The following is a 19,061-nucleotide window of genomic DNA, read 5'->3' as shown; positions in this document are numbered from 1 at the left end:
TGTGTTCATATTATTATCATACATCTTTAAAAAAATTTACACAAAGGGATCACATTATAGCCATAATTTTGCACCTTGATTTTCTTACCTAGTATTATATTCAGAGATATTAATACTCAGATTAACATAAACATTCTCCTTGATTCTTTGTACTGGTTGCAAAGTGTTCATTGTGCATGCATAAATTTTGTAACCTTTTCCGTGTTGCTGAATATTTACGTTTCCAAATTTTTACTAATTATAAAAAACAGTACGGTTTGTGTATGTGTAATTTGTTTTACTTCTGCAGGTATATCAATAGGGGAAACTTCTTGCAGTAAAATTGCTGCCCCAAGATTATATGTATTTTAAGTGCTGATAAATATTCCTAGATTGCCTCCCCACAAAAGGTTGCATCAATGTGTGTGTTCCTCTACACCATCTCACCCTTGTCAGCCTCGGGTTTCATCAAACCTTACTGATTGTCAGTATGATCTGTGAAACAAATCTCTCAGTTTTGATTTGCATTTTTTAAATTATGAGAGCTTGAACACCATTTTACATGTTTATTGGCTGTTGTTATTTCCTTTTTGAGATCTGTTCGTTATATGCTTTGCCCATTTTTCTATTGGGTGGTTATTATTTTTCTTATTGAATGATATAAGCTCTTTGTAAGTTAAGGACATTAGCCCTTTGTCAGTCAGATATTTTGACTTAGGTTTTAATTTTTTTCCACACAGAAGTTTTAAGCTCTGTGGCAAATTTATCAGTCTTATATCACTACAGGGTTATAAATATTAGTTATCACTTCGGGTTTGTGTCTTGCTTAGAAAGCCTCATTTGAAGATGGTAAATGTTAGTAAGTTTCCCCATATTTTCCTCTAGGACTTCCATGGTTTAATTTGTTTTGTTTAAACTAGGAGTTGGCATTCACATCCTCTTTTGTCCCAGGTCTCAGAGGTGCCTTGTATCTTATAGAGCAGTATTGTTTTATGTTATTTTCCCATGTATAATTTAAAAACAAAATACGTTGTTCAAAACAAAATACAGTGGCAGCAGATAATGGCAGTATCTGTGTAACTGCTGGTAAACTGTATTTCATAGTGAAGTGTTCATAAACTAAAGAGTCATTGATTTGGTTTCCTGGCTAATTAAAATCTGAATTCCACTTGAAGTTCCATTGAAATCATGGTTTTACTCTATAGCAGTGGATGTTTTTTCCCAACCTTTCTGATATTTTTTTCCTTTCTGAGACAGGGTCTTGCTCTGTCACCCGGGATGGAGTGTAGTCGCACCATCACGGCTTACTGCAGTCTCAACCTTCTGAGCTCAAGTGATCCTGCCACCTCAGCCTCTTGAGTAGCAAGGATTACAGGCACCTACCACTGTGCCTGGCTAGTTTTTATATTTTTTGTAGAGATGGGGTTTCACTATGTTGCCCAGGCTCATCTTGAACTCGAGCTCAAGCAATCTGTCCATCTTGGCCTCCCAAAGTGCTGGGATTATAGGCGTGAGCCACCGCATCTGGCCCCTTTCTGATTATTTTAATCTATCTTTAAATGTTCAAAGTGATTTGCCTAATTAATTTAGAGCATATTTAGTTTTTTTTTAAATTGAGTGTATTTTATCTAGCTATTTTTAAAAGGCAGCATCTAACCTTGGATTTTATAAATACATCTAAATTTGTTATTTCCAGAATGCTTCAAAACAGATCTCTGTAGCCTCATGCTTTGTTATTGTTAGTTTTTTTTTGTTTTGAGACAGGGTCTTGCTCTATCTGGAGTGCAGTGGCACAGTCATAGCTCACTGTACCCTCAAACTCCTAAACTCAAGTAATCCTCCCACCTCAGCCTCCTGAGTAGTTGGGACCACAGTCATGCACCAACATGCCTGGCTAATTTTTAAAATTTTGTTCTTAATAGAGACAGAGTCTTGCTGTATTGTTCAGGCTGGTCTCAAACTCCTGGGCTCAAGCGATCCTCCCACCTCAGGCTCCTAAAGTGCTGAGATTATGGATGTGAATCATTACACCCAGCCTGTTACTGGTTTTGTATAGCAAGTCTTTTGTGGGTGGTGGAAAAATGAAGTGCTATGAAATATTGTAGGAGCAGAAACTTGAAATGTGGCAAAAACCACATGGGCCAAATTTCTGTCTCTTTTCTTATTTTTGCTTTTTTGTTTAAAGGTTTTGCTATTGGGAAAGCCACTGATCGGATGGATGCTTTCAGGAAAGTATGTACATTTTTTTCTTTGTTGACACTCAGTAAAAGATTAATAAGTTATATGCCAGACGCAGTGGGAACCACAAAACAATAATAATTTGTCCCAGAACCTTCCCATGAGGCTTGCTGTCAAGGGTTAATTAGCTCATAAAAATCAGTTTCAGAAGTACTTATATTCCTTTACACCATTTTTTATCAGATTTGTAATTGTCTAGCCAAGTTATGAGACAACTGTGGAAGTTTGAATACTGACAGAATGTTTGAAGATACTAAGGAATTGTTAATTTTTTTTTTTTTTTTTTTTTAAGACGTTGTCTCGCTTTTGTCACCCAGGCTGGAGTGCAGTGGCACAATCTCGGCTCACTGCAACCTCCGCCTCCTGAATTCAAGTGATTCTTCTGCCTCCGCCTCCCAAGTAGCTGGGATTACAGGTGCCCACCACCACACCCGGCTAATTTTTGTATTTTTGGTAGAGATGGGGTTTCTCCATGTTGGTCAGACTGGTCTCGAACTCCTGATCTCAAGTGATTGGCCTGCCTCGGCCTCCCAAAGTGCTGGGATTATAGATGTGAGCCAACACGCCTAGCCAGGAATTATTGTTAATTTTTTTAGGGGTGATAGTGATATTGTAGTTAAGAGTTTTAAAAAATAAGTCCTTATATTTTAGAAGTATATACTAACCTTTTTGCGTAAGTGAATTTTTAATAATGAAACATTTTTATTAAAAGTGTTTTTGGAATCCTTGAAAAGATGTACATTTCAACAATAGAGTTAAGAAAAACATTTTCCTTTCAGGCAAAGAACAGAGCAGTTCACCATTTGTATTATATAGAACGATATGAAGACCATACAAGTGAGTGTTAATCTATTTTTTTTTTTAATTTGCAGGATTACATTCGTTAAAGTCTGTGTGACAATGTATCTCTATAGGTATCTTTGTGTTTCTCTCTTATTACATTCTTACAAATATATGAAGTGTGAAAACAAATCTCCTAAGAAGGTTACTAAAATGAATGAAATCAGAGCTTACCATTTATCTTTGGTCAATATGTGCTGGCTGTTGAGGCTAGTATACATTGCTTTGTGATATTTGCAAAGGCTTATTAAAGCCACATACCTAATCCTTCTGTGTTTGTTTTTACCCTCCAGTATTCCATGATATTTCATTAAGATTTAAAAGGACGCATATCAAGATGAAGAAACAACCCAAAGGTAACTTTAAAACTCTTACCATTTGTTGATGATAAAGCAGAGAAATGATAACAGTTCTATCCTCTCCTCTATTTTTGTTCATCTTTAGTTGAACTTATCTTGGAAACACCAAAATGTGAAAGGCTTATGTTAGATTTAAGAACGATGAGGCTCTTGGAGAAATAAGAATAGTCAAGGCACACAGGCTACTGTGAGCACAGGCCTGTTCCAGGAATAATTTACGGTGGGGAGAGCGCATTGGAAACAGGAAATAGCACCTGAGTGAGTAGTAGGGTTTGGACGAGTGGGAACATTAGTTCCTCATAGGGAATTCATTGATGCATTTAGGTGTTTCAGTTCTGACTCAGGTCCAGGTGTTTAGTGCTCATCAAATTCTGATTGGATGCCTTCTGTGAGCTAGGTGCTATGCTAAGCACTAGGGATGATGCAGAGATGGCCTTTCCTGTTTTGTGGACAAGCAGGCAGGCAGGCAGAGTTCAGGTCATGGGCTAGGGCAGTCATGCCTAGTGGTCTCTGAGTGTAGGATTCTTTTTTTTTTTTTTTTTATGAAGTATTTATTGATGATTCTTGGGTGTTTCTCGGAGAGGGGGATATGGCAGGGTCATAGGATAATAGTGGAGAGAAGGTCAGGAGATAAACACATGAACAAAGGTCTCTGGTTTTCCTAGGCAGAGGTCCCTGCGGCCTTCTGCAGTGTTTGTGCCCCTGGGTACTTGAGATTAGGGAGTGGTGATGACTCTTAAAGAGCATGCTGCCTTCAAGCATCTGTTTAACAAAGCACATCTTGCACCGCCCTTAGTCCATTTAACCCTGAGTTGACACAGCACATGCTTCAGAGAGCACGGGGCTGGGGGAAAGGCCATAAATCAACAGCATCCCAAGGCAGAAGAATCTCTCCTAGTCAGAACAAAATGGAGTCTCCTATGCCCACCTCTTTCTACACAGAGACAGCAACAATCTGATCTCTCCTTCCTTTCCCCACACTTCCCCCTCTTCTTTTCAACAAAACTGCCATCGTCCTCATGGCCCGCTCCCGATGGTCGCTGTCTCTTCGGAGCTGTTGGGTACACCTCCCAGACAGGGCGGCCGGGCAGAGGCGCTCCTCACTTCCCAGACAGGGTGGCGGCCGGGCAGAGGCGCTCCTCACCTCCCAGACGGGGCGGCCACCTCCCAGACGGGGCGGCCGGGCAGAGGCGCTACTTACTTCCCAGATGGGGCGGCCAGGCAGAGGTGCTCCTCACTTCCTCCCAGACGGGGTGGCGGCCAGGCAGAGGCGCTCCTCACCTCCCAGACGGGGCGGCCGGGCAGAGGTGCTCCTCATCTCCCAGACGGGGTGGCGGCCGGGCAGAGGCACTCCTCACCTCCCAGACGGGGCGGCCGGGCAGAGGCGCTCCTCACTTCCCAGACTGGGCAGCCGGGCAGAGGCACTCGTCACTTTCCAGATGGGGCGGCCAGGTAGAGGTGCTCCTCACTTCCCAGACGGGGCGGCCGGGCAGAGGCGCTCCTCACTTCCTCCCAGACGGGGTGAGTGTAGGATTCTTGAACCTGCTGATTTGCATTTCACCTGTAGTTCTACAGTAAAAAATGATTTTATATAACTTTTGGTATATAAGTCTCAAAAAGTGTGAGCCAGAAGAGATAAAACATTATATTTAAAATTTCATATCAAAGCTTCTAATACAACGTTGCTAGAGCCACGGCTTGGAAATAAATCGGGAAAAAACCCTCAAATACAGAATCAGTTGTGTTAATGCACCAGAGCTTGCCTTCTGCTTTAAAGCCATAATTAATCATTTAAATGCTGGATAAAAACCATGTGTTTTATCATTAGAAAAGGTGTTGAGTGGACTTCAAGGTTTAGATCTGTGCTGTTCCATACAGCAGTCACTAGTCACTAGCCGGCCTGGCTATTGAGCACGTAATATGTGGCTATTGAGATGTGCTCTAATTGTAAATACACACCAGAATTCAAAGACCTAGTACAAAAAAAGAACATAAAATATCTCAAAAATATTATTGTATTGACTACATTTTAAATGATAATGTTTGGACATATTGGGTTAATAAAACACATCACTAAATAAACTTTAAAAAAAAAAACTTTTCAAAATGCATCTATGAGAACATTTGAAATTATGTATATGGCTTCTGCTTACAGCTTGGATCATGTTTATGTTGGGCAGCATAGTTTAGACACATTTATATCTCAATGATGTTTGAATGACTGCTACAACTTTTTTTTTTTTAATTTTAAAAATAATTTTTGCCCGGGCACGGTGGCTCATGCCTGTAATACCAGCACTTTGAGAGGCCAAGGTGGGCGGATCTCGAGGTCAGGAGATTGAGACCATCTTGGCTAACATGGTGAAACCCCATCTCTACTAAAAATAGAAAAAATTAGCTGGGCGCAGGGCGGGCGCCTGTAGTCCCAGCTACTCGGGAGGCTGAGGCAGGAGAATGGGGTGAACCTGGGAGGTGGAGCTTGCAGTGAGCCGAGATATCACCACTGCAGTCCAGCCTGGGTGAAAGAGTGAGACTCGTCTCAAAAAAAAAAAAAAAAAAAAAAATAATAATAATAATAATTTTTATTTCTCTGGCAAGGTTCCCATATGTTTATGTATTATATTCATGTTTTCTTTCTTTTTTTTAAATTATACTTTAAGTTCTAGGGTACATGTGCACAATGTGCAGGTTTGTTACGTAGGTATCCATGTGTCATGTTGGTTTGCTGAACCCATTAACTCGTCATTTACATTAGGTATATCTCCTAATGCTATCCCTCCCCCACCGCCCCCAACCCATGACAGGCCCCAGTGTATGATGTTCCCCGCCCTGTGTCCAAGTGTTCTCATTGTTCAGTTCCCACCTATGAGTGAGAACATGCGGTGTTTGGTTTTCTGTCCTTGCGATAGTTTGCTCAGAATGATGGTTTCCAGCTTCATGTCCCTCCCTACAAAGGACATGAAACTCATCCTTTTTTATGGCTGCGTAGTATTCCGTGGTGTATATGTACCATATTTTCTTAATCCAGTCTATCATTGATGGACATTTGGGTTGGTTCCAAGTCTTTGCTATTGTGAATAGTGCGGCAATAAACATATGTGTACATGTGTCTTTATAGTAGCATGATTTATAATACTTTGGGTATATACCCAGTAATGGGATGGCTGGGTCAAATGGTATTTCTAGTTCTAGATCCCTGAGGAATCGCCACACTGTCTTCCACAATGGTTGAACTAGTTTACAGCCCCACCAACAGTGTAAAAGCCTTCCTGTTTCTCCACATCCTCTCCAGCACCTGTTGTTTCCTGACTTTTTAATGATTGCCATTCTAACTGTTGTGAGATGGTATCTCATTGTGATTTTGATTTGCAAAACCAGTGATGATGAGCATTTTTTCATGTGTCTGTTGGCTGCATAAATGTCTTCTTTTGAAAAGTGTGTGTTCATATCCTTTGCCCACTTTTTGATGGGGTAGTTTGATTTTTTTCTTGTAAATTTCTTTGAGTTCTTTGTAGATTCTGGATATTAGCCCTTTGTCAGATGGGTAGATTATAAAAATTTTCTCCCATTCTGTAGGTTGCCTGTTCACTCTGATGGTAGTTTCTTTTGCCATGCAGAAGCTCTTTAGTTTAATTAGATCCCATTTGTCAATTTTGGCTTTTGTTGCCATTGCTTTTGGTGTTTTAGACATGAAGTCCTTGCCCATGCCTATGACCTGAATGGTATTGCCTAGGTTTTCTTCTAGGGTTTTTATGGTTTTAGGTCTAACATTTAAGTCTTTAATCCATCTTGAATTAATTTTTGTATAAGGTGTAAGGAAGGGATCCAGTTTCACCTTTCTACATATGGCTAGCCAGTTTTCCCAGCACCATTTATTAAATAGGGAATCCTTTCCCCATTTCTTGTTTTTGTCAGGTTTGTCAAAGATCAGATGGTTGTAGATGTGTGGTGGTGTTTCTGAGGCCTCTGTTCTATTCCATTGGTCTATATCTCTGTTTTGGTACCAGTACCATGCTGTTTTGGTTACTGTAGCCTTATAGTATAGTTTGAAGTCAGGTAGCGAGATGCCTCCAGCTTTGTTCTTTTGGCTTAGGATTGTCTTGGCAATGTGGGCTCTTTTTTGGTTCCATATGCTCCATATGCACTTTAAAGTAGTTTTTTCCAATTCTGTGAAGAAAGTCATTGGTAGCTTGATGGGGATGGCATTGAATCTGTAAATTACGTTGGGCAGCATGGCCATTTTCATGATACTGATTCTTCCTATCCATGAGCATGGAATGTTCTTCCATTTGTTTGTGTCCTCTTTTATATCATTGAGCAGTGATTTGTAGTTCTCCTTGAAGAGGTCCTTCACATCTTTTGTAAGTTGGATTCCTAGGTATTTTATTCTCTTTGTAGCAATTGTGAATGGGAGTTCACTCATGATTTGGTTGTCTGTTGGTCTGTTATTGGTGTATAAGAATGCTTGTGATTTTTGCACATTGATTTTGTATCCTGAGACTTTGCTGAAGTTACTTATCAGCTTAAGGATATTTTGGGCTGAGATGATGGGGTTTTCTAAATATAAAATCATGTTATCTGCAAACAGGGACAATTTGACTTCCTCTTTTCCTAATTGAATACCCTTTATTTCTTTCTCTTGCCTGGTTGCCCTGGCCAGAACTTCCAACACTATGTTGAATAGGAGTGGTGAGAGAAGGCTTCCCTGTCTTGTGCCAGTTTTCAAAGGGAATGCTTCCAGTTTTTGCCCATTCAGTATGATATTGGCTGTGGGTTTGTCATAAATAGCTCTTATTATTTTGAGATGCATTCCATCAATACCTAGTGTATTGAGAGTTTTTAGCATGAAGGGCTGTTGAATTTTGTTGAAGGCCTTTTCTGCATCTATTGAGATAATCATGTGGTTTTGACATTTGGTTCTGTTTATGTGATGGAGTATGTTTACTGATTTGCATATGTTGAACCAGCCTTGCATCCCAGGGATAAAGCTGGCTTGATCATGGTGGATAAGCTTTTTGATGTGCTGCTGGATTTGGTTTGCCAGTATTTTATTGAGGATTTTTGCATCGATATTCATCAGGGATATTGGTCTAAAATTCTCTTTTTTTTGTTACGTCTCTGCCAGGCTTTAGTATCAGGATGATGCTGGCCTCATAAAATGAGTTAGGGAGGATTCCCTCTTTTTCTATTGATTGGAATAGTTTCAGAAGGAATGGTACCAGCTCCTCTTTGTACCTCTGGTAGAATTTGGCTATGTATCTGTCTGGTCCTGGACTTTTTTTGGTTGGTAGGCTATTAATTATTGCCTCAATTTCAGAGCCTGTTGTTGGTCTATTCAGCAATTCAACTTCTTCCTGGTTTAGTCTTGGGAGGGTGTATGTGTTGAGGAATTTATCCATTTCTTCTAGATTTTCTAGTTTATTTGTGTAGAGGTGTTTATAGTATTCTCTGATGGTAGTTTGTATTTCTGTGGGATTGGTGGCGATTTTTTTATTGTGTCTGTTTGATTCTTCTCTCTTTTCTTCTTTATTAGTCTTGCTAGCAGTCTATCAATTTTGTTGATCTTTTCAAAAAATGAGCTGCTGGATTCATTGATTTTTTTGAAGGTTTTTTTGTGTGTCTATTTCCTTCAGTTCTGCTCTGATCTTAGTTATTTCTTGCCTTCTGCTAGCTTTTGAATTTGTTTGCTCTTCCTTCTCTAGTTCTTTTAATTATGATGTTAGGGTGTCGATTTTAGATCTTTCCTGCTTTCTCTTGTGGGCATTTAGTGCTATAAATTTCCCTCTACACACTGCTTTAAATGTGTCCCAGAGATTCTGGTACGTTGTGTCTTTGTTCTCATTGGTTTCAAAGAACATCTTTATTTCTGCCTTTATTTTGTTATTTACCCAGTAGTCATTCAGGAGCAGGTTGTTCAGTTTCCATGTAGTTGAGCGGTTTTGAGTGAGTTTCTTAATCCTGAGTTCTAGTTTGATTGCACTGTGGTCTGAGAGACAGTTTGTTGTGATTTCTGTTCTCTTACATTTGCTGAGGAGTGCTTTACTTCCAACTATGTGGTCAACTTTGGAATAAGTGCGATGTGGTGCTGAGAAGAATGTATATTCTGTTGATTTGGGGTGGAGAGTTCTGTAGATGTCTATTAGGTCTGCTTCCTGGATATCCTTGTTAACCTTCTGTGTCATTGATCTGTCTAATATGGACAGTGGGGTGTTAAAGTCTCCCATTATTATTGTGTGGGAATCTAAGTCTCTTTGTAGGTCTCTAAGGACTTGCTTTATGAATCTGGGTGCTCCTGAATTGGATGCATATATATTTAGGATAATTAGCTCTTGTTGAATTGATGCCTTTACCATTATGTAATGGTCTTCTTTGTCTCTTTTGATCTTTGTTGGTTTAAAGTCTGTTTTATCAGAGACTAGGATTGTAACCCCTGCTGTTTTTTTGCTTTCCATTTGCTTGGTAGATCTTCCTCCATCTGTTTATTTTGAGCCTATGTGTGTCTCTGCATGTGTGATGGGTCTCCTGAATACAGCACACTGGGTCTTGACTCTTCATCCAATTTGCCAGTCTGTGTCTTTTAATTGGGGCATTTAGCCCATTTACATTTAAGGTTAATATTGTTACGTGTGAATTTGATCCAGTCATTATGATGTTAACTGGTTATTTTTCCCGTTAGTTGATGCAGTTTCTTCCTAGCATCGATGGTCTTTACAATTTGGCATGTTTTTGCAGTGGCTGCTACTAGTTGTTCCTTTCCATGTTGAATGCTTCCTTCAGGAGTTCTTGTAAGGCAGGCCTGGTAGTGACAGAATCTCTCAGCATTTGCTTGTGTGTAAAGGATTTTATTTCTCCTTCACTTATGAAGCTTAGTTTGGCTGGATATGAAATTCTGGGTTGAAAATTCTTTTAAGAATGTTGAATATTGGACCCCACTCTCTTCTGGCTTATAGAGTTTCTGCTGAGAGATCCGCTGTTAGTCTGATGGGCTTCCCTTTGTGGGTAACCCGACCTTTCTCTCTGGCTGCCCTTGATATTTTTTCCTTCATTTCAACCTTGGTGAATCTGATAATTATGTGTCTTGGGGTTGCTCTTCTCAAGGAGTATCTTTGTGGCGTTCTCTGTATTTCCTGAATTTAAATGTTTGCCTGCCTTGCTAGGTTGGGGAAGTTCTGGATGATATCCTGAAGAGTGTTTTCAAACTTGGTTCCATTCTCCCTGTCACTTTCAGGTACACCAATCAAATGTAGATTTGGTCTTTTCACATAGTCCCATATTTCTTGGAGCCTTTGTTCATTTTTTTACTCTTTTTTCTCTAAACTTCTCTTTTTGCTTCATTTCATTAATTTGATCTTCAATCACTGATACGCTTTCTTCCACTTGATTGAATTGGCTACTGAAGCTTATGCATGCATCACGTAGTTCTCGTGCCATGGTTTTCAGCTCCATCAGGTCATTTAAAATATTCTCTACACTGTTTATTCTAGTTAGCCATTTGTCTTATCTTTTTTCAAGATTTTTAGCTTCCTTGTGATGGGGTTTGAACATCCTCCTTTTACTTGGAGAAGTTTGTTATTACTGACCTTCTGAAGTCTACTTCTGCCAACTTGTCAAAGTCATTCTCCATCCAGCTTTGTTCTGTTGCTGGTGAGGAGCTGGGATCCTTTGGTGGAGAAGAGGCGCTCTGGTTTTAGAATTTTCAGGTTTTCTGCTCTGGTTTCTCCCCATCTTTGTGGTTTTATCTACCTTTGGTCTTTGATGATGGTAACCTACAGATGGGGTTTTGGTGTGGATGTCCATTTTGTTGATGTTGATGCTATTCCTTTCTGTTTGTTAGTTTTCCTTCTAACAGTTAGGTCCCTCAGCTGCAAGTCTGTTGGAGTTTGCAGGAGGTCCACTCCAGACCCTGTTTGCCTGGGTATCACCAGTAGAGGCTGCAGAGCAGCAAATATTGCAGAACAGCAAATATTGCTGCTTGATCCTTCCTCTGGAATCTTCGTCTCAGAGGGGCACCCGGCTGTATGAGGTGTCATTCGGCCCCTACTGGGAGATGTCTCCCAGTTAGGCTACACGGGGATCAGGGACCCACTTGAGGAGGCAGTCTGTCCATTCTTAGAGCTCAAACACCGTGCTGGGAGAACCACTGCTCTCTTCAGAGCTGTCAGACAGGGACGTTTAAGTCTGCAGAAGTTTCTGCTGCCTTTTGTTCAGCTATGCCCTGCGCACAGAGGTGGCGTCTACAGAGGCAGGTGGGCCTCGTTGAGCTGCGGTGGGCTCCACCCAGTTCGAGCTTCCTGGCCGCTTTGTTTACCTACTGAAGCCTCAGCAATGACGGACGCCCCTCCCCTAGCCAGGGCTGCTGCCTAACAGTTCGATCTGGGACTGCTACGCTAGCAGTGAGCAAGGTTCCATGGGCGTGGGACCTGCTGAGCCAGGCCCGGGATATAATCTCCTGGTGTGCTGTTTGCTGTGACCATTGGAAAGACGCAGTATTTAGGTGGCAGTGTCCCGGTTTTCCTGGTAGTCTGTCACAGCTTCCCTTGGCTAGGAAAGGGAAATCCCTGGACCACTTGCGCTTCCCGGGTGAGGCGATGCCCTGCCCTGCTCCATGGGCAGCACCCACTGTCCAACCAGTCCCAGTGAGATGAACCAGGTACCTCAGTTGGAAATGCAGAAATCACCTGTCTTCTGTGTCAGTCACGCTGGCAGCTGCATCTTGGAACGGAATCCTATTCAAATGACTGCTGTAATTTTAATTTAATTGAGGAAGCTACCTTTTAAAATCTTTCCTGTCTTCTAATCAAAGCTGTATTTTTCAGGTTTTTGTAGTATCTAGACCATTACCTGTGTATTGGGGTTAATCTGATTTTGAAGCTAAAACAGTATATAATACTTTTAGATGTTTCCTGAATACATACACATTTATAGACATTTTGTACATACATGTACAAATAGGCATTTCCTAAACGATGTGCCCATGTGTTACTAGTTCTGTAGGAGATAGAAAAGGTTTTACTCCAAAAAGGATGCCAAATGGCAGAACTGGATTAAGGAAAGGCACCAAAAGTGTTTTTGCATCTTTGTGAATGTTGCAGTCTTTAATGCACTGCCATGCATTATGAATCTCCCAAGAGAAATGGAGGGTGTGGTGTTCCCAAATGTATTTAACCATGGAACACTTCTACCTCGGCTATAGAACGGTATTCAGTTCCACACACAGCACTGCAAAACTTTGCCATATTTATTAAACAAGTGTTTTTTGACACAGTCTCTGCCTGGAAGGTAGTCAAATCATTACCATAGGACTATGACCACTGTCACGTGGGTGTTTGTGTATGTGTCACACAGTGGCCAGTGTTCATGCAGTGTCGTTGCTGGTCCAGGTACTGTGTATTACACATCATCTTGGTGCTCACCAGCAGCACTGCCAAGTAGGTGTTTTAGGGAGGCACCTTCTTGTCACAGTCATTCAGCGAGCAGTGGCAGGGTAGAGGCTGCCTCTCAGCTCCTTCCGGAATCTGCATGATACCCCCGTCCACGTGTACCTCTCTCTAGGTGCGTGCACACCTGTGCTCATCCAGACATGGGTGCATTGTGTTCACACGTCGGCGGCACCTGTTCTGTGTGTACATAACTCCACCTGGAAGAACAGAGGACCCCATTGTGACCTGTCTTTAGCTATCCTCTTAAGTTCTTGCATGCTCTGGCATAATTATGGAGGCCACAGTTCATTGGCCCTTTCAAGTAGAAGGAATAGTTCTTGACCATAAAAAGTCAAACTAGAAAGCCAGTAATGTCCAACTTCCAGAGTAGATCGTCTGCCTTGGAGCAGAAGAGGTGTGTGCTGAGTTTTATGTCTGGTAAATAATATTAAAGGCCAAACTTGGGCCCTGCAGCTCCGTCACTCCACCTGCATTTGCCAGGTACTGCTCTGGGCTCTGGGGACACCGCAGTAAACAAACAATATCCTGGCCTTTATGGGAGCCATCTTCCACTCAGGGGAAGCATTGGATAAACAGGTTTCGTTGAGTGCCCTAATCAGGGTACTGTGTTAGAGTAGGAGGGAGGAAGGCAGAAGGAAGGATGCCACCTTGAATAGCATGGTCACAGAAGGCCTGTCTGAGGAGGAGCAATTTGAGTGGGACCTTGAAGGTGAGAAGGAGCCAAGGGGGCAGAGCTGGGAGGACATTCCAGGGAGAGGGAATCCCAAGTGCAGTCCTTAAGGTGAGGAAGCCAGCAGGAGGTGGCGTGTCTCTAGATGAGGTCAGGGAGGTGGGCAGGACTCAGGCACAGAAGGCTCTGAATAGGCCATGGCGTTCTTTATTTTAATCTCAAGAACAGTGGGAAGGAGGGATCTTTAAATGGGGAGCAACGTGTTTGGTTTGTGTTTTTAAAGCTCTCTGGAGAAGGAATTACAGGCAGAAAAGGGTAGGGCAAGTGGCTGGAGGGGAGACCCCCCATGATTTAGAGGCCAGCAAGGAGGAGAGGACAGGCCAATAGCTAGGAGGAAATCCAGGAGAGGATGTGTTACCAAAACGAAAAGAGGAGCTTCTCCAGGAGGAGGAAGTGTGGACCCTTTGCTCAGGGCAACGGAACTATCAAGGAGGGTGAGAAGAGATGTGTCCCTCCATCCTTAGTTAAATGAGTCTGGGGTGCCAAGAATTTTCATGCATGTTTATTAATCTCAATAACAATCCTGTTTTTTTGCCCTCAAAATGTGTTCAAGATATTTGTAGATGTCATCTTTTTAATCCTTGTAGTATCCTGTTTGACTAAGTGTCATCTTGGAAGTTAAGTAAGTTGTTAAGGGTCAGCTCACTAGGAAGTGGTGATACCAGAATATGAACCAGTTTCCCGAAGCCCAGAGCCTGAAGCCATGCGAAAGCCAGCAGGGTGACTCCTCCCGCTGCAGGTGAGTGGGCTGTGTTTCACCCGGTTTCTCCTTTTCTAGGTTACGGCCTCCGCTGCCACAGGGCCATCATCACCATCTGCCGGCTCATTGGCATCAAAGACATGTATGCCAAGGTCTCTGGGTCCACTAATATGCTCAGCCTCACCCAGGGCCTCTTCCATGGGCTCTCCAGACAGGTAATCCTTTCCCGGGGTCTGAAACAGAAGTTCTAGTTTGTATTTCACTTGTGTGTGTTGGGGGTACGATGCCCTGGGGCCTCCTGGAGATGCTTTCCTGGGGCCACCTGAGGAGTTGGGCATTCTTTGCTGTCTGTGACTGCATCAGTTTAGTTAAATCCACTGATGAGTTCATGAAAATTACCTTTTAAAAAGTACTTCATGGGTTTTTCTAAGCAGCATTTTTAAAGCCAGTAATTACAATCTACATGTTATTATGAAAATAACACCTGCTTGTTCTAAAGCTCCAACAGTATGGGAAAGTAAAATCAAAAGAGAAAGTCCATTTCCTAATTTAGTCCTTTCAGTTGGGGCTAGGATGAAGCACCCAGGGCACCTCTGCACTCAGGGCAGGCACAATCAGTTCCCTGTTACCTGTGTAGGTGGTTCGGACTGATGCCTGGGTTGGTAGGGAACTATGAACATTAACATACCAGGTTACTTTTCCTCATACGTGGGAGCCCTGGGCCTGGCTCCCAATCACCCACCATGGAGGGCAGGGCTGTGACTGTACCGGGCCCCCATTCTTGGGCAGCTCCCCTACCTGCCCAGGAGGGCTGGCCTGTCTCCTGAAAGGATGGGTAGACCTTAGCATAGGTGGATGAACAGAAAAAACAACCAGGTTCAATAGGCTCCATTTGCTGAACTCTGTTAGCTGAGGACTTTGGCAGGCTTCCTGACATTTCAGGAGTACAGTGGTGGGTTTTAGTTAAAGTGATCCATGGAGTAATTTTACATGTCTCTGTTTAAAATAGGAAAATTAAAAGAAAAAGGTGGCTTTGGGTAAAAGCTTTCTGTTTTCTGAACAGCTTTTGTGTGTGTTACTGTCTAAAACACCCTTCAGAGCACTTGTAAATTGAAACATTAGAGGTTTAATTAAGATGTTGATTTTAGATAGGTTTTATTTATGATCCAGTAGACTTGTTCTGTTTTTGGTTTTTTGTTTGTTTTTGCTTTTTGAGACGGAGTCTCGCTTTGTCACCAAGGCTTGGAGTGCAGTGGCTCCATCTCAGCTCACTGCCACCTCCGCCTCACGGGTTCAAGCAATTCTCCTGCCTCAGCCTCCTGAGTAGCTGGGACTACAGGCACGTGCCACCATGCCCGGCTAATTTTTGTATTTTTAATAGAGATGGGGTTTCACCATGTTGGTCAGGCTGGTCTTGAACTCCTGACCTCGTGATCCACCCGCCTTGGCCTCCCAAAGTGCTGGGGTTACAGGCGTGAGCCACCGCACCCAGCTTAGACTTGTTCTTTTATGTGATATCTTTGTTTTCTGTTAGTCTTTTAAACCTTCTGATATAGTTACCATATGTCATCTCTCCTAAAATGCCATCAGCTATAAAAGGTTGCATTATTTAATATGTCACTCCAAAAGGAAAAGATGCCACCACTTTAGGTGATATGCCTTTGATTGAAAGATACACCAATATAAATTATTTTATTTTGTTTATGAAATGGCAGTATCTCTTTTCTAATTTCAAACATACTGCAAGGCATTAGATATATAATTAGAATAGTGCAAGGCAGCCATAAGGCCTGGGATCACGGGATTGACATAGCAGGTATGTCATTGTACCATGAATAACGTCTACTGAACTAATCTGCCTGCTTCCAGATCTCTGTGGCTTCCCTCTACAATGAATCCCCATGGCCCTGTTACCCAGCTCATGACCAGTCTTTCTTCTTAGTACCACCCCCAGTTATTTAGAACCAAATCTCAGACATTTTATTTCAACCCTAAATATTTTAGTATGTATCTTCGAAAAGATAAGGATTTTAAAAAATACCCTGTAATACTATTATCATACCTAAAAAGTTAATAGTAACTTGTATCATCAAACATATCCAATCATTGTTCATACAAATGAACAAATTCCATTTGTTAGATTAAAAAAAATTTTTTTTTTTTTTTACACAATGTGTTTGAATCAGGTTGCAGAACAGGTTAATGTATGTTTTTGCTATGCCTTTTAAATAGGTTCGCCTCCCCCTGCCCCGCCCCGCTTACGATTTTTTGTTGAGGAAACCAGGTTGTTTGTTTTGTAGTGCTTCCTGGCCTGTTGCTGACTAAAATACCTATAGGGTCCTTAATGTCTTATCTCCCCCTATATTTACTGTAAATTGGTAGTTAGATCTAGGGGGTTGGTGAGATTCAAGTTCAGTGTTTGGCACAGCATGGTGCATAATCAGGAGGGTTTAGAAGGCAAGAGACCAGAGGCCAAGGCCCTTCCTCTGTCCAAGTTTGGGGTGGGCAGATGCAGCAGATGAGGCTGAAATGACTCCACCCATGACAGGTTATCAGAGTTTAGCCACAAATCACATTAACCCAAATCCACTAAAATGGCCTTTGAATTCCCCCAGGCTGTACTGTTGTGGCCTGTGGAAGTTCCTGCTCTTTATGTTGCAAATGTACTTCAGACCTAACCTGTTCTGAATTTGGTCTTGCCTAGGAAACCCATCAACAGCTGGCTGATAAGAAGGGCCTCCATGTTGTGGAAATCCGAGAGGAATGTGGCCCTCTGCCCATTGTGGTTGCCTCCCCCCGGGGGGCCTTGAGGAAGGATCCAGAGCCAGATGAGGTTCCAGACATCAAACTGGACTGGGAAGACGTGAAGACTGCACAGGGAATGAAGCGCTGTGTGTGGTCTAATTTAAAGAGAGCCGCCACGTAACCTCTCTGGCCTTGTGCAGCCAGTTCCTGTGCTGCCTTGCACCTAGGAGAGACTCAACCCCTTACAGCTTGGGGTGTTGTCTTGCCTTTTGTTTGTTTTGAGGAAAGTTTAATCTTTAAACTCTTTAGAAATAAATAATTATAGCTTTCGTTTATTGAGCACATGTTATATGCCAATGTGATAGAACCTTTACATACATATCTTAGTTCAAGACTACTTTAAATATTCATCCAAAGTAACAAAAGTAAATGAATTAGGGAGACGGGGTTAATAATTTGACCCAATCAGTAATAATGTACACAATGATAATTGCTATAGTAATTATAGCTAATATATATGAACTCATTCATCCAAAGTGAATGTGATTAACTTCATTTTACAGAGCAGTTAAGTAACTTGACTACCGTGAGGAACTTCCAAACCATTTTCCACAGTGGAAATGGAAGTTGTAGGCTACTATTGGGAATGTTAAATGGTATATTAATTGTATACCATTGCAATTTTGACTTGTATTTCCCCGATGGCTGATGATGTTGAACATCTTTTCATGTGCTGATTGGCCATTTGTGTATGTTTTTTGGAGAAATGTCTATTCAGAGCCTTTGCCCATTTAAAAAGTTATTTTTTATTATTATTGAGTTCCTTATAGTTTCTAGATATAAGCCCCCCTATCAGATACATGCTTTACAGAAGTTTCTACCCATTCTGTGGAATATATATTTTTTTATTTCTTTGCATACTGTTTCTGCCCCACCCACATCCTCTTTCTGGGAGACTGATGACCAAAATGTTAAATCTTTTCCTATTGTCCCGTGAGTCCCTGAGACACTGTTTATTTTTTTTCCAGTCTGTTTTCTCTGTGTTGCTCAGTTTAGGTAATTTCTATTGTTTTATCTTCAGAATAACTGGTTATTTTCTCTTTCCTTTCCATTCTGCTCTTGAACCATCCATGCAGTACTTTAACTTTGGCTGTCATTGTATATTTAAGTTAAAATTTCCATTTGATTTTTTTTTTATATCTTATCTTTCTTTGCTGAGGCTATTTGCTGAGACTGTTTTTTTTTTTTTCTTTAAATGGCTTCAAGAGTGTTTATAATTGCTCACTGAAGCATTTTTATGGTGGCTGCTTTAAAATCCTTGTCATCAGGTGGGTGTGGTGGCTCACACCTGTAACCCCAGCACTTTGTGAGGCTGAGGCAGGAGGATTGCTTCAGCCCAGGAGTTTGAGATCAGCCTAGGCAACAAAGTGAGACCTCATCTCTACAAAAAGTAAAAGTAAATTTAAAAGTTAGACACATATGGTGGTGTGCGCCTGTAGTCCAGCTACATAGGAGGCTGAAGCGGGAGGATCATTTGATTGCAGGAGGTTGAGGCTGCAGTGAGCCTTGTTGATGCCACTCCAGCCTCGGTGGCAGAGTGAGACCTTGTCTCTAAAAAAAAAAAAATTGTCATAAAATTTCAACATGTGTGTCATCTTAGTGTTGACATCCCTTGAGGTTTTTTCTCATTCAAGTTTATAATGTCCTGGTTCTTGTTATGGTGAGTGACTTTGGCTGTATCCTTGACATCTTCACTGTTATGTTATGAAGCTCTGGGAGTTATTTAAATCTCTCAGCATGCTTCCTCTGATGGTGCTGGTATGGGATGGGGCACTGCCTCGTTACTGCCTGTGAGGATGGAGATCCAGGTTTCCTCCTGTTGCTGTCCTCGGGACCTCTGCTGAGGCCTTTCTGCTGGAAGTAGGAGGAGCACCCTAATGGCACCATGGGATAGGGAGCAGGCCATATTAGGCTGGATGGTGAAAGTTTTCAGCCTGTGACGTTGTCTGGTGTGGGTGGGCCCCCTTTTT

At 41.8% G+C, this 19,061-nt stretch overlaps 1 protein-coding gene across 2 annotated transcripts in view; it reads left to right on the top strand.

Annotated features, from left to right (window-relative positions):
• MRPS5 (mitochondrial ribosomal protein S5) overlaps nt 1-18,509 on the top strand; it is a 37,983-nt gene extending 19,474 nt beyond the window's left edge. Inside the window, 5 exon segments of one of the 2 annotated variants that reach the window (NM_001131367.1) lie at nt 2,165-2,211; nt 2,997-3,054; nt 3,351-3,413; nt 14,365-14,501; nt 16,991-18,509. In NM_001131367.1, the coding sequence (NP_001124839.1) occupies nt 2,165-2,211; nt 2,997-3,054; nt 3,351-3,413; nt 14,365-14,501; nt 16,991-17,212 (527 nt within the window). In that variant the 3' untranslated portion in view covers nt 17,213-18,509. 2 annotated transcript variants of the gene reach the window in all.
• The last annotated feature ends 552 nt before the right edge of the window (nt 18,510-19,061 follow it).

The sequence above is a fragment of the Pongo abelii genome, chromosome 12, assembly GCF_028885655.2.
Source record: "Pongo abelii isolate AG06213 chromosome 12, NHGRI_mPonAbe1-v2.0_pri, whole genome shotgun sequence".
Lineage (NCBI taxonomy): Eukaryota > Metazoa > Chordata > Mammalia > Primates > Hominidae > Pongo > Pongo abelii.
This window is presented reverse-complemented; position numbering and strand designations above follow the sequence as displayed.